Source organism: Anas platyrhynchos, chromosome Z (assembly GCF_047663525.1).
Source record: "Anas platyrhynchos isolate ZD024472 breed Pekin duck chromosome Z, IASCAAS_PekinDuck_T2T, whole genome shotgun sequence".
In the NCBI taxonomy this organism is placed as follows: Eukaryota; Metazoa; Chordata; class Aves; order Anseriformes; family Anatidae; genus Anas; species Anas platyrhynchos.
In genome coordinates this window covers 70,050,724-70,066,936 of record NC_092621.1, presented here as the reverse complement: position 1 = coordinate 70,066,936, position 16,213 = coordinate 70,050,724, and the positions used below count along the sequence as shown (strand labels likewise).

The 16,213-nt window shown below is 39.3% G+C and overlaps 1 protein-coding gene across 1 annotated transcript in view; it reads right to left on the bottom strand.

The window, feature by feature from the left end:
• Positions 1-16,213, bottom strand: part of NCBP1 (nuclear cap binding protein subunit 1) — a 31,440-nt gene that overhangs the window by 4,229 nt on the left and 10,998 nt on the right. Inside the window, exons 11-20 of the mRNA XM_027446939.3 lie at positions 14,867-14,977; positions 13,576-13,640; positions 12,805-12,867; positions 11,374-11,448; positions 9,571-9,674; positions 8,625-8,747; positions 7,254-7,356; positions 5,822-5,915; positions 3,192-3,295; positions 2,244-2,358 (exon numbers count right to left, since the gene is read on the bottom strand). Of these exons, the coding sequence (XP_027302740.1) occupies positions 2,244-2,358; positions 3,192-3,295; positions 5,822-5,915; positions 7,254-7,356; positions 8,625-8,747; positions 9,571-9,674; positions 11,374-11,448; positions 12,805-12,867; positions 13,576-13,640; positions 14,867-14,977 (957 nt within the window). The remainder of the gene's footprint in view (positions 1-2,243; positions 2,359-3,191; positions 3,296-5,821; positions 5,916-7,253; positions 7,357-8,624; positions 8,748-9,570; positions 9,675-11,373; positions 11,449-12,804; positions 12,868-13,575; positions 13,641-14,866; positions 14,978-16,213) is intronic.

Below are 16,213 nucleotides of genomic sequence, written 5' to 3'. Positions count from 1 at the left end.
TACTAAGCTTTTACATACTGGAGAAACAATAGAAGGTAATAATGCCTGCTGACTTTATCATTACCAGATAATGAACAGCTTTAAAAAAAAAAAAAAAAAAGGCATAGATGTTTTAAATTGTGGCCATTGCTACAGGACAGGCAATTCATCCAGCGAACAGTTGTGAAATCTCAGGACTACAAAAAAAATAAAGTGCCTTTGTGCTAGAGGTCAGACGAATCTGGCTGCTTAGCACACATGGAAAACCAGCCATTTTATTAGCCCAAGGTGCTGAAGTGGGACCTCCCCTTATTCATGACCAAACAGAGACTACAGCTCCAAGACTACAAAGGGACAGGGTGGAAACCAAACTAGTAACATGCAATTTTCTCGCTGCCTGAAGCTAAACCAAACCAAACGAACCACCCCCACTCCCAAAGAAAAACAAACGGGAAACAAATGCTCCACAAAATGCCCACAAGTACATGGTATCAGACTGTGATCTCAGATAACAAAGTTTTACACAAGACTAAATGGGATACAGGAGGATGGCGAGAACCAAATGGATTAGGATACATTCAGATGTAGATATTGTGTCATACCCCATTGTTTCCATGTAAAAAATGCCCATACAATCAACAGCTAAAAACTTAAAATATTTGTAAAATGAACATGAGCGACTTGTGACAAATGTGGGGACATCTTAACTCACCTACTGCATGACAACTGAAATTCACAATCAGAAGACACTGATAGCTCTGAGTCAGTGTTAAAAAAAAAAAAAAAAAAAAAAAAGGCTTTCCAGATCAAATGTGAACCTGAGGACTTTATTTTATTCTTTCTATAGGAACTTACTTTTTCCCCATCTACAGAGGTTACTTGAACTTAAAATGATGAAAGATCAATGGGACCTAAGAGAAGGCTTGGACTCATTCCATAATAAGGCAATCCATTTCATGCTGGGGACATCAAAATTTGATGGTTTCCTTCCTCTAAAAGGAATGGTCATGCAGCAGAGCACCAGCCTGCAGGACTACTCACTGTTGCATACAAATGCTTCTTCCTGGCACAATACTCATTTAAAGAATTCAGTAATAAAGAGCTGCAGCATTAGACAAGTACAGAAACAAAAACACTGATGTATTCGTTTCAAGATGCCAGAGAAGCTCTTTGTCTCACAGTGAGATCAATGATTGCATCCAAGTCTTCAATAATTACCGGCATTTATTAACTGCTGATCAATGTACATTAAGGATGCAAACAACTATGACAGCTGCTGCTTGGAGTGAACAGAAAAAGACGAAGAGGCTGCGATAAACTTGCACAAGCTAACTGTGAGATGTTGGTGAAATCTTCACAGGTACTCCTGGAATCAAATGACTTGTGCAGGTTTCTTCAAAAACCACAAGCAGCCTCTGTGCCACGTGCCAAATTCTGACTTAGTTTTGGGACTAGCTAGGGGTTTTGTGCAAGTACGCACACTCACAGACTATGCATTAACTAGGAAATTCTTTCTTACTCTCTGTGACTCTCAACATGTCTATAAACTGACTTCATACTGTCACGGCCTAGTATTACATTCAGCCAAGGGTCCTGTCCTCAGCAACTGCCACAGAAGACACGCTCTCACCCCATCTTACTGTCCTACTTGGGACAAGAGAACACAACAGCAGATTGTTCATCAGTTTGTTGCATACAGTAACTCGCATCATGCAAAAAGCATTCAGAAAAATAACCTGGAAGAAGGAAATGACAGGTGCCAGTGTCAGAATCCAGCAGCATCCATCAGAAGAACAGTAACAGCCAACTTTTCAATAGCAAATAGCTGTTTCCGTGCACTTCTGCATGGAAGCCACAAGAGTACTCTTTAACAGAACTTACTGTAAATATGTAAATAGTTTGTAACTGTTCTCAGTGTTACCTAATAAGGTAATTTGGAATCCAGATAAGAAGAGAAATGGAAGACATGCTCATATTGGAAGAGAAGCTTGTGAGAGAAAGCTTGGACAGAGTAAATAGACGTGAATTCCCCTAAAGATTTTACTGATTTCTTACGTAATTGCAAACTTCAGAAATGCAGATTGATAACACGCAATCAGTTTTTAACGTTTTTAAGTGCTACAAATGACCATGTCTGCATACATACTTCCTGATAAGCATATTTAGTCTGTCCTTCCCCAAAAGCAATTATGCATCAGTCTGGCAGCATGCAGGTTTGTGTAACTTAGCTTAAAATAATTAAGAATTACAAACAAATTACTCACTCTTTTGTGCTGTCTGGCCAATCTTGCCTTAGTCTCCTCCAGTTCCTTATGAATCTTCAGAACATGCTTATTCATCTTACGAATTGTGGAATGTAAGATTTCCCAGATATAAAACCTACATACACAACAGAGTAACAAGCTTTGCCTAAGAATGTTTTCCAGTGTTCTTCCACTTTGGTATGTTTAGAGACTACTTGCAAAATGACATGCTAGCAACATTCTTGCCTCGTCATACAAACACACAATGCCAGCTGTCCTGGTTTCAGTTAGGACAGAGTTAATTTTCCTCCTAGTAGCTGGCGTGGTGCTGTGTTTTGGATTTAGGATGAGAATAATGTTGATAACACACTGATGTTTTGGTTGTTGCAGAGCAGTGCTTACACTAAGCTGAGGACGTTTCAGCTCCTGGCTCTGTCCTGCCAGCGGGCAGGCTGGGGGTGCAGCAGGAGCTGGGAAGGGACAGACCCGGGACAGCTGACCCAAAATAGCCAAAGGGGTATTCCATACCATCTGGGGTCATGCTGAACAATATATAGGGGTGGCTAGCCAAGGTTAGGCTGGACATTGGTCAGCAGGTGGAGAGCAATTGCACTGTGCATCACTTGTTTCGTACATATTATTGTTATTAGTACCATTATCATTATTGTTATTATTTTCCTTTATTTTCTGTCCTAATAAACTGTCTTTATCTCAACCCACACACTTCATTTTCCCATTTCTCTCATCCCAGAGAGGGAGGGGGAAGGTGAGCAAACGGCTATGTGGTGTGTAGCTGCCGGCCAGGTTAAAGCACAACACCAACTCAGAAAGAAAGATGCTGAAGTAGGTATTTTGTAGACGGAACAATGTTAATTGTACCATTCGCTTACACTACTCAGTTTTCATAGATGTAGTGGCCACTTAAAATAGTAATTCATAGAAAAACAACCTAAGACAAGTTCGTGTTACCTAGTAAAATCATGTGCAAGCTCCGAGGAGAAGATCCAGTTTGCTACTGCAGCACAGTCAACAATTTGTGTCCGAATCATCTTGTCCACAAGCACAGCAATCATCTGTATTTTGTGAAAGACAAGATAGTCATTTCTACCAAAATAAGAAAAGGTCTTGTGGTAACATTCAGCCTACGCAAAGTACTCCAGCCTCAGAGGTGGTTTGATGCAACTCAATATTAGTGGTATTACTGGGTAATTTCAAATACTTAAAAAAGCTACTGCTGTCTAGAGATGACATCTGGTTAGTCTAGCCTAAAGCTACTTACGTTAGAGGATCTGTATCAACTGCATAAAGCAAGCATTCTCATTTTGTTTAATAACCTTTTTTTCTTCTTGTGAAAGTATCGCATCACTCTTCATAAAGTTACATATTTCCATACACAAGCAAAAAATACAAGCATCAGAGTTGGAAGTGAAGCGTCATGGACAACTCCAAGCGTTGTCATCAAAGCACTAAAACCACAGCCTATACAACTCCTGTATCACCATAAAGAACAACTGTTGGCCTACTCTCCTCACACTGCAACAGTTTTCAAATGTGACAATAAGCTCTTCCCCACAGGAACTACTCATATTAGGACAGAGCCGGTGCTCTGAAGTCAATGGAAGTGTTTGCCTGCTACAGGCAGTGTCATGATTCCAGAAGCTTTGCAAGTAATCTAGTAGGCAACTGCAGAGAAGAGCTACAGACCAAAGCAGTTAGAAGCTGTTCAAAAAAAAGAAAAAAAGGCTTATCTTAGTTATTCATGTGCTTGAATACCACAACATCTGAAAACCACAGCCTGCAATGTATTTATCCTCACAACCAGCCATTGTCACATTAGGAAGTGTAACAAAGCTCCTTTTAAGGAAGGAAAATTAAAATAACTGGATGAATCATACAGAAGACTCAGGACTCAACTTTCAAGTCCCAGGATAGCATCCTGTGCTCTATTTGCCTTCCTGTAATGCCAAGGCGAATCTCTGATTACTTAGCCTGATCTTCCAAGAAAGTGGCTTAGAAAATGGCTTAGAATTTGGGGAAAAGATTTCATCTCAGTGTTGGAGTTTCTCTTTATGAAGTCACCAACACAACCTTTCTAAATTGGTCCAGGGACTACTGATTCCTGCTGCTAAATCACTATCTGCAACAGAGATCACTCATTACTATTATATGCCTCAGAAATACTACTGTTAGTCTGAACCAAATCAAAAGACGTTCCCATTTATACGGGAGCAGGGTGAGCTGCATAAAACAGACTCCGTACAGAGTCTATGTGCCAGAGGTTGTGGACTCACAGAAAAGAAAGTGCTTAACAAGAAGCAAAAAAACTGAACTGTGATACATGGAGGAGAGGAAATTTAGGCTCCATGATCAAGGCCTTCATAACTTGTTTTAAAGCAATCTTGATTTATTCATAAAAGTCTAATGTAACCATTAAGTATGGGTTTGAAACCTCCATCTCGGTTTGGTCCTACTGCAGTACAAACGGATGAAGAGGATATGGATATTAGATTGCAGTAACATAATTTCTTCTGATCCAGTTAAAGGACAGTAGTAAGAAGTAGGTCAGATTGCAATCATCACATTTTCAAGGTCAGTGTTTTGCGCAGGAAATTTTATATATAAAAAACTATTTCTTTCTTTATTTTATTTATTATTTTTTTTACTGTACTTAAAAGATACCTAGACAAGATCTTATATCTCTGTTAGGCACTAAGTTTTTACCCTTATGAGCCCTAGAGAACAGACCACAGGTCCAGTAGCAGATGCAGGAATTATCCATTGCTCTCAGTGGAATTGCTTCGGAAAGTCTGGACTATGCAGCTGTGAAATACGGTCCACTTTCAAACACGGTTATGTGTAACACAAACACATCAGTATGGAATACATGAAATAATTAATGCAGGCAAATTCAGCATGAGTTCCTTATTGATTTCTATTTATAGAAGAATGACAGCTGAGGGAGAAAACAACTGCTGTGAGGAAACTGAACGGCTTAAACAAGTGAGGTATTTTTCATAGGTCTTCCAGGGTGTTATTTCCTCTGGCTCGAGATTGAATGTAATCATGGTACTGTCAGACTGATCTGTTCTGAACAGTTATTGACTGCAGCTCTACTCACTTTGCACATGCACAACAGTGACTCCAACATGATCTTTGTGGAATAACTGCATGGCTTTCACTACCAAGTGAAAAAATGCTCTGAAATCAGGTTTTCTCATATCCAAAAATTTTGCCTGCTTTTGTTATGAGATCTACATCACATTTTTCCATTCCACACGTCAACACCAGTTTCCAATTTTTGAGCAGATACAAGTTTTTAGCAAAATTACACTCTTATTTGACAAAAAACATAGCATGAAGCTGAGTCAGAATGACAGCCTTTGCTCTCCCGTAATTTACTGAGGAACAAATGGCTTCACAGTATATACTTCACCTCCAACCTTCTTTTTAGGCACTACTAACAGTAAACACAATTTGAACTTTCCTTCAAATAAGTCAATAGTCAAGAATCTTTTAAAGGACATAAAGCAAACTATACTGCTTTTTATTTAATATGACCTCTGTGAGTCAAAACTCACAACTACATTGCAACCTCTTACCTGTGGGTGATTCTTCCAAACCTCATATACAACCCTCAGAACATGGAGTTTTCCCTCATCACTTTCAGCAAGTGTTTTAAAGACTTCATGAAACCTTTTAACAGATACAGAATAGTCAGTGGAGGGGTTGGGATCAGGTCAAAAGAGCACGAGATATGAGGCAGGTGGTTTAGACTGCCCAAAATGAGAATTCTGGGACTATCTGCAGCAATTCTTGAACAATTAATCTACAGAAAATATAATCAGTCTGAGCCAAAAAAAAAATCTACAGCCCTAAAAGCTGCTTGAATCTCGGTGGTGAACTTTCTCCCTGCCAGTGGACTACATTTCTCATACTCTCACAGAAAGCAGGAGGCACTTTCATGCTTGGTGTACTTAGCTACACAACTGAAGCAAAATTTGCTTGCCTTTTTGAGCCTTAGACCTTCTCGATATGTGTTTCCATAACTTTAGACACTTAACCAATCTGCCTCTTTTTGACAGAAGTGCAGCTAAAGCCTCAATTTTAGCATAGTTATGCTCAATGCCACACAGTGTTCACAAATCGGCTTATTGTAATGTAACTATAAAGCACTATTTAGACCTTTTTGATCTCATGCCTGCCACTGCTGGTCTGCAGCAGGGAAAATATTATGGCTCTGCGTATTTACATCAGCCGGCCTCTTGTACTACTGATTGCAGGTTACTGCAACAGCTTCTTGTAAACACGGCCTTTACAGAGCTTCCAAGAGCAGGTTTTTGTATTACCTCTTTGTATTTTTACTGGCAAACACAAAAATAATCCATTAAGACGTATTTAGCTACCTTTCCCAGATCACGGCCATTTAATAACACCTGCAAATTACACAGTACTAAAAATGAGCTATTTTATCTCATTTTGCTGAAAAAAAGGTAAAGTAAACTCTTTAAAGAATTTTGTTAAGGGGTGCTCTCCAAAATACTCAGGAATTGATCTTACTTTGTTTTGTTACATACAGACATTTGTAGCAAGCTGCTTTTAAATTTCCTATTTTCTTCTCATTTTCTCCAGGTTTTACTGTTTGTTAGTCATACTCATAGTAAAGATAACGTGATGACTGTTACCCAGTCATTCGAACATAAAGAGACATCCCTTTTTCCTCATATGCGCAGCAAATGAGTAATCCTAAAATGGATTTAGGTTCCAAACCTGTCTCACTCATCTGATGTGCATCACACCGCTGTGACATACGTCACACAGCTCAATATACCTTTGTTAACTCCATTCACATATGTGAGCTAGCATTTACACTACATTCCTTCAGTAAGCAGCATCACTAGTTCTCCAAATCCTACTGCATTGTGAAGCCTGATCTCCTGGCTGAAGCCTGGAGATCAGCTTTCTTGTCAGTCATTTTGTTGTCAGAATTAAACAGTTCTGTTAGCCCCAAAAGAACATACGTATTACACTTACTTCGCCAGGGCACTGAAAGAGTGGCTGAAAGACTTTGCAGCTAGATGGAGCAGGGTCTGAACAAAGACTTCTATTTTCAGAGGGTTGAAGGTAAATCCTTCATCTGCAAGTTATTTGAAGTTCAAACCGTAAGTACCTCAAGCAGAGCACGTAAACTACACATAAAACTGGAACAGTAACTTATGGTTTTAACTCATTTCACAAAAAAAAAAATAAAATGGCAAGAGGGTCGTGCAAGGCTGAGCAGGGAGCTGGTAAAGACTTTCCAAGTACTTATTTTACCAAGTATTATATGTATTGCAGATATTCACACCCCCGTTTTGTCACAGGGAAAACACACGGGGTGAATTCCAGGCCACTGAAGAAGGTATCAGAGACATAGTCCCACTACAAGCATGTAACAGCAGCAGAGAGGGAGAGCCAAGGAGGTTTGCATCAAGCTGAAGGCCTGGTAGACCATTAGGAAAGGACAGTGGATGAGCACAGGTGAAGCTAAGGATGATTAGGAAAGGGTGGCTATTTCTAATATGGGAGAAGGTCAAACAAGTGTGCATAGTGAACACGGGTATAGAGGTGAATGGTGCTAAATCTTTCCTGTAGATCTACAGATGAAGACAAGCAGGACAGGCAACACTGGTTACTGGGTGACACCTAAACCACATCAGGAGACATGATAGAGGATCTCAGGACAAGAAACTTATTACTGGTGCTCTCTGCTTGCATGGTAGAGCAATTGCTGTTACTATGGAAATATACTATATACTATGAAACCATCCCCATTGCACAGATCACTTCTCAGAAGACAAATTCTCCATCTCGTACTCATTCTTACCCCCTAAAATGCATGGGCTTTAGCAATCAATACTGCCTGAGGCTGCAAAGCTCAGCAGAACTTGCATGGAGTCCCATTGTGAGTTTCTATTGTAGGAGGAAGAGAACTACCTTCTATGCAAGATTAACACCAGCATGCGGCTGTCTTGTCTGCCGTGAGACTGCACTGAGAAGAGGGGAGCTTTTAGACAAGGGCAAAAGAACTGAATTGCCAGGGTAAGGCAAACAGCATGAACTGTACTATGAAGGCAAGGGAAATGTTAAATTCCTTCATGATGCCTCTGACGACAATTCCAGGAAAAGCCATCTCGAGCACTGGGTTACCTCTGTTAAGAAAAAGAGGTTTGCTTCTGCATGTAACACGTTTACAACAAACCTTAACAACAGTGCATGATTTTTATTTACTAATACATTAAAAGCCAAATGTAGGAAGGAAGAAACAAACAGTTCAGTTAACCAGCACACACATAGCTCTAGAGGAGTGTAAATCAGTGCATACGGAAGTATTTAGAGCCTTGCAAAGCCTAGCAGGTATCTTACCATCATCATCATCCTGGTTTGGATTAGGCACATCTTTTAAAATGCTGAAGATTTCATCATTACTGGCCTTGTTTTTAATTGCAATTGTTAAACAGAGTGCCACAGTATATCCAGGAAGAGACCCTAAACACAGAGGTCAAAAAAAATCAGTAGACAATTGAGTATTTTTTATCATCAGTTTGCCTCTCAGAGAAGCAAGTACAATTCCCAGATACGCTTAAAACTAGCAGTTTTTGACATTGTCCATACCACTATTCCATAACACTGCTCAGCAGGTTTCCTAGTCTTCATGTTAAATTCAAAACATTCAGTACAATCTTTAGAGCTGAGGTCAACATATCACTCTCCCTTTCTGAGGTTATATTTCAGCTTCCCCCACTTTCCTAAAGACATAATATTGCCTTGTTTTTCCTCACTTCATCTTTGGTGGCGAAACCTTTATGTTTAGGATTGTCTATTAATTTTTTTATTATTGGTTGTAAAAAGTCTCTACGTCAATCTCCACATTATTTGCTGTTTCATTAAACCCATTTTACTGGTAGAATGCTCTACTGTTTTATGAAGGTAAAAAAAATAAGCCCATATTATCATTTCATCTGCTTACTTCTGTATAGGATTGTGCCTGAACAGGGAAAATAGATTTTCCAACTTTAGTCCTCTGACAAACAATGCAATACTGTACAATACCACAACCACCTCAGCAAAAGTAACTTAATGTATCTGGATTTTCTTTTCTTTTACAAAATTAAAAAAGATAGTAATACAGAGATCCAGACTTTGTAATAATTGCTCATATGGAACATATGTGCCCATAAAAAAAATCACTTATATTTGTTTCACCTGCACTTTGCTTTATGAAGGCAACCGATATGCTCAATCTAGTGTGCTCCCTTGTTCTGAAACACTTGAATTCGACCACTCAAGTAACCTACCACGTAATACTTACTATTGCTTTCATCTCCATATTTGTAAATGCACACTGGATTTGCAGGACTGAGGACAGAAAAGCTTGCAGGAACAATGTCTATTATTCGCTGATGGTAGGAGAGTCTGGAAATAAGTTTCACAGAGCAGAATGAAGATGGCTATATGTCTTGGTATCAGCTACGATAGTTAATTTTCCTCCTAGTAGCTGGCATGGTGCTGTGTTTTGGATTCAGGATGAGAATAATGTTGATAACACACCAATGTTTTGGTTGTTGCAGAGCAGTGCTTACACTAAGCCAAGGACTTCTCAGCTCCTGGCTCTGTCCTGCCAACGGGCAGGCTGGGGGTGCAGCAGGAGCTGGGAGGGGACAGACCCGGGACAGCTGACCCAAACTGGCCAAAGGGGTATTCCATACCATATGGGGTCACACTAAACAATATATAGGGGTGGCTAGTCGGGGTTGGGGAGCCGGCTGCTCAGGGTTAGGCTGGGCATCGGTCAGCGGGTGGTGAGCAATTGCATTGAGCATCAGTTGCTTTGTACACATTATTGTTATTACTACTATTATCATCATTATTGTTATTACTTTCCTTTATTTTCTGTCCTAATAAACTGTCTTTATCTCAACCCATACGCTTCATTTTCCTGTTTCTCTCATTCCAGAGAGGGAGCGAGGCGGGTGAGCGAATGGCTGTGTGGTGTGTAGCTGCTGGCCAGGTTAAACCACAACACTGTAACATCAGGGCCAACACCAAAGTCACTGATTTACAATGTTTTTTTTCTGGTCTTTACATTTCACAGATGTTTCTTCAATACAGTGGTAGCTTCTACCTGTTAGTAAAAGTAACTTACCAGAAGATGCTCTCTATTCAAATACTTTGATACTGAGAGTATCATCTTCACAACTTAGCTTGTGAAAAGATTTAGAAGCTGCTTGGTAGGATGCTTTATGCAAAAGCCTAAAATGCTTTCTAGAAAACTAGTAAGACATTGGTAATCCAAGCAGAAAAAAATATTAAATGTCTTCATGTCTACAAATCTCTCGATTTTACTTTCCAACTGATTTGATTACTATAAAGGCTTAAATTTCACTACCAGTTTCCAGTGAAATGGAAGAATGTAACAGAAAAAAATGCATTCATTTTGTAGTACAATACTTTCACCCTTCCTATATTGAATTCACTCTAATATGGATTAATGTTTCCATGTGGGACACTGAACAACATAGGCTTTTTGAACATTTTGCTCTTTCTCCCTTCTATATCCTTCTCTCTCTAGAATCCTAAGTCTAGTCCTGATTGTGTACTCTTATTGTTGGGCTTTGGAGAAACTTGTTTGTGAATTACTACTATTGTTATTTTTAAATACAAGCAACATCATAGAGGCCCAGAAGCTATACAAGCAACATCATAGAGGCCCAGAAGCTATGAATGGTCTTGATTCTTTTAGAATAACTTATAATCAGTTCCCTCTATCTCTGCGAATGCCTAATACTTTCCAGAAATAGTGACTGAATTCTGTTTCTTTCCATGCCTATGGTGAAGTACATCTTTTTGTAAACATAGGTGGGCATACCTAGAGATAGCTAGCTCAGTAACATTTGCTCCACCTATTTCTCCCTCACTCTGATAGAATTAGTGTTCTAAGTGTCCTACAGTATGTAGGCCAGAACAAAATAGTACAGACTCATCTCTTAGCTGAAACTGAATCATTAAGAACAGACATGTGTAAGATAAGAGTCAAGTTAAAATGAATTTGACTATATCCAGAAGAAAAGATCAACCTTTGTTTAAAACTCAACTATCTAAGGGTGTTACTTACCGCATGCATTTTTCCAAAACCTCTCTCACAAATTTGGGTTTGGGCTTTTCAAGGTCCTGAGTAAGACAATCTGACCTATCAAAGGACAGAATGCAATAGCTTTTAGTGAAAGAATTTGTGAGTTAGTCTCTTTTTGGCTTAGCCTACTACGTGCAAAACAATCATGGCCTAAGCATAGCTGGACTGCTTAACACTTTCTGTTTTATGGTGTAGGCATTTTTAAGACAATGAGGTGGTTTATCACTATTTCCTTATTATCAGCAATCTTGAAAGTTCATCTTTTGTGTGCTATGTTTTTAAGTAGCACTCTTTTCCCCACCAGACCAAAAATAGCTTGTGCTGATGGTTAGCCTGCTTTCTTTTTCCTGAGGAAAAGAACCCTGTGTGATTTCATAGTCTGTTCCTCCCTCACAGGAATTTCTGAACTTCTGGCTGATTTCAAATGCATTTCAGTTGAAGAAAAATCTCAAATATAGTTACACTTTCAAGATTTGTGAAAAATGGCAGCTTGTGATAGAAACCCACATAAGCATTCCCATCAAGGAACATCCATGCAAAGAAAAATCAGCTCTTTGAAGAGCACTGACTGGTCAGCCAACATGGATGTATACTAGAGTAACCAGCAAGCACTTAACTCTACAAGGACAACACAAGAAACTTAAGTAATGCCACAGCAACGTATTGCACCCCTCTCCATGAGGCTTGGGCAGATCACCTATGGAGAGTGTGTATGGTAGCAGGCTGCAGAAGTTAGGTCTGTAAAGAGGACTGAACGCCAAAGTGATATTGCTAAAATGGAGAGAGTGAGCAACAAGATGGCAGTAAAGAGCCAGAATGGCGTCTGGAACACAAAACCTGAGAAACCTGTGGTTAAACAGTGATAGAGTCCAGGGATCTCCAGCCAGGAATACAAATTCATGATTTGGCAAGATAAGAATGGGTAGCTGGTGCAGCTATGCTGGAACTTTGTGTACCAGGATTTGGCAGGAGGGAAACAGACCCCAAGGTCCCAAGGACAAAGGTTAAAATGAAAGATTAGAGTAGGAGAGAGAGCATCATCACAGCCTGAACACAGGATACAAAGAGAGGAAGCATCAGAACAAATCATTAAAATAAGGAGCCATTTCAGAGAATTTGCCAACAACTGACCGAGGGCACAGCACAATCTAAAGAAATTTCTATTTCTCCTTAGGGCACACTTGCACTTACATGAGATTCTTCACAAAGCTAGTCAGTGACAGACAATACAGTAACTAAAAAGATTATCAAGATAACCTGCCACTGAATGGTGGTGAACAGATTATAAAAAGATCTCTGAAAAGCTAGAGGAAAGCAATTAACAGGGCCAGTATACTGTGACATTTCATGAATAAGTTTGAAAGTTTAAGGTTTTTGCAATATGAGGTTCAGATTAAAAGGAGAGAAACTTACCAATCTTCCCAGCTCCAACGGAACTGGAAGTTGCTCAAGTGGTGAGAAAACCAATTAATAAATCTTTATCAAAAGGAAAAAAAAAAACAAAAAAAAAAACAACTCCATTAAATACCAGAAGTGCAGGAAAGCTTTCAATTGAGATTTTCCTGTAAACGTATTCTACTTGTCAAAAGCAAGCTTGAACTCTAAAGCCATTATAGCATTACATTTATATTGACAGATATGAAAGACCAAGTTCAGAGAAACAGAAACTAGCTATTTTGGAAGAACAAGACAGCCTGTCACATTCTGTTGTTCCATACATACAGACGACATACTAAGCTAACAAAACGTAAACTTTGTGTGCATATGCAACTTTCACATTTTTGATGAGTAGTTAGCAGCTCTCCTGCACAACACAGGCTTTACTCAAACAGCAAAATGACAGCCACTCTCCTCCTCTGGGTGGCACGTGTGTCGAGACTCCATTTCCCACTCACTTGCCAGGCCGCTAGGGAGCAGGCTTAGTACCAGTCAACTAGAAATGAACTGGAATACCAGGCTGGAACATGAGAAAGTTCTTACCAACTCACCATGGAGTGTTTATAAGGAGGCCAAGAGTCACCTACTTTCTATTTAGACTGATCAATTCCAGAGCCCCCAAAATCATTTTGAACAGCACCATAAAGTTCTAACACAGATTTTGGATTATTCCTTCCACATATTCCTCAATACCCAATGCACAAGAAGAATTAATAACACTTTCTGTCATCTCCAGAACACTTTTACCTGTCTACACAGGTTGTATTCATTGTATCCAAACGCATGTAGAGCATTTCTGTCGCTTGTGCAAGCTGAAAGTTTCTTATTAAGGTTAACAGAGAAGCATTAAATAAGTCAGTTGTAGTTCTTTTCAGTTTTTGAATAGAATCTTATCAACTCTTGTACTGACTGCTCCAGGATCATGTAAATCACAGAAAAAACACAGTGGAAAAGAACAAAGACTACAGGCCAAGAAGTGAGTTCTACCTTCTAATCCCAGTCTATTTTTCTTCTGTTATTGTAACAAGACTATGTGATTCTTCTACAGAAAGTCAGAATTCTGATCACACAAGAAGGGAAACTGCACTGATATAAATGGACACCAACTTCCTAATGGAGTATTTCTGTAATCTCACCATCATGGCTTCACAGGTTGCTGTCGAAGCTTACCCATAATCTTTGATCAACACTGTAGTATTGAGAAAGTATGTCTACACTGATTTCACCCAGAAGGGCTTTATCCTTATGGCGTCCATATTAACACTAAAAACTTCCTGCACAGAGGGCCACACAACTCTAGGAATAGATCAATGAGATTGTATGGTTTTCAAAAAGTGAGTGATATCATGAAATATAATGAAAATTTGTGAATGAAGTTAGCAGGCATCTGTTCACAGTCCTCCATTCTCAGAGTCTATAGCGTGACCTGAAACGATGAGCTAACATGATCTAAAATGGCAGCACAACAGGGACAATGTAATAGTCAGAATTAGCTGGGAGTCATGCATCCTTCTTCAGCATTTAGCTACACTATCTGTGCTGACGGATGATTACTGACCTTTCAAATGCTCGTAGTGGGAGCATTTGAGTGGGAACTCAAGCAAGTTCCTTTAAATCATCTGCTACACTTCCTACTGGAGGAAAAAAAAAAGAGTAGGAGCACTCACTTAGCTGTTAGAACAAAAGATCAAGTTTGTCACTTCCTTTCTTTCTCAGCCTGTAATGCATCTGTGACCATGCCACACATTATCCAGACCTAACAGGCTATACTGACAAACAGGAGAGCTAATATTTTATCCCCTCACTAAAACAGCACTTCTTGGGTAGGTGAGAGGAAGTACCAGAACAGTGTCCAGAAATCTGAAGAGTCTTGCCCAACCAGCAAGACTAGATCTGTGCTATGTGGGCTGTGCTGTTCTTTCATGTGAGTGTAACAGGCATTATTACTGACAGTATTTATTGCTGTCTCCGCACCCACGGAACAAATAACATAAAGACTCCATTTTAAAAATGCTCTCCAGCAGCAAGGAAAGGATACGACTTGTGGTAAAGAACCAGGCTGAAGTTTGCACAGTTCAATCAGCAGCGTCGTGTACATGACTTCGATGTGTGGCGGAGACGGAAGCTGAAACAATTCTGCAAATATCACCTGTAGGAGAGGAAGGCATACAATTAGAGCACAGCCTGACGTCAGCCTCCGAAACCCTCAGCTCCAGAACAGTGACATCAACCTTGAACAACAACATACACAAATGACTTCATATTACTGTCAAATATATGTTCCAGAAAAAAAAAAAAAGTGAAATTTGTAAAGACAATGGTAACTCTACATCACACAAAAACAGTGAGCAACTGCCCTCATCGTCCAAATTAATACTACACCATCCCAGCATTATACATGCCTAGCAATGTGCATGGTTTTAATATGCCATATTGCATCATCACCAAATGATCTGAGCAAACCAAAGCTGAAATTATCTAATCCTCTTAAATAATAAATATTAAATATACCATATGCTTAAGCTTCACTTAATACGAGAGACTATTTACAAGAAAAATAAACCTGTACTTTTCCACAGTGGCCTGTTTTCTTCTATATGGAAAAACTTATATAAATAAAAGCCACAACTTGAAACTGAAAATTACAACCAGCATTTTATACAACAAAAATACATGCCCTGTACCACTTGGCTGAGGATCCTTGTAAGAAAGCTAAAAACAGTCCTGCATTCATGTTTTATTTTCAACTTCGCCGAAATAAATAATAGGACATCAACCTTTAAGGGCTATGAAGAAATCATCACTATACAACGTTCATGTCTGAGCTTCTGTTTAGTTTGCATGCCATTCTCAACTAGATTTAAATTACTGACAACTTCCAAATAAACACGGAAGAGAAGAATTAAAGCTTAAACGAGTAAGCAGCAGATAATCTTACTAGTGTAAGAAATCAACATCCATTTATAGACATCACAAACAGCACGTGAAAACACAGTGACTAGAACTTTATATTCTGAGGATGAATTTAAAAGCATGAAGAGACCATAAGGAACTGAAGAACCTTTCCACGACAAAATAATTTGGACATAATGTTGAAAAACATGATAAAAAGGTGTGGATGGGACCCTGTCAGGCACAGAACTACTCCTGTTCTGAAGATGGGAAACAGCAACAATTGGACAACCACTAAATACCTCTCTGAGACACTCCTCAAGGCAATAGTTCTGATGTTCATCATGGGTTTGTTATCAAACGTTCAGATGAAGTGTTTCAAACTGGCATGCAGCACTTTGTGAAAATAACCAGGTCACAAGAAAGGTCAGGGCTCTGAAAACCTGAACATCCAAACTCTGTCCAAAAGCCATAAGCGCACAACAGGTCATAC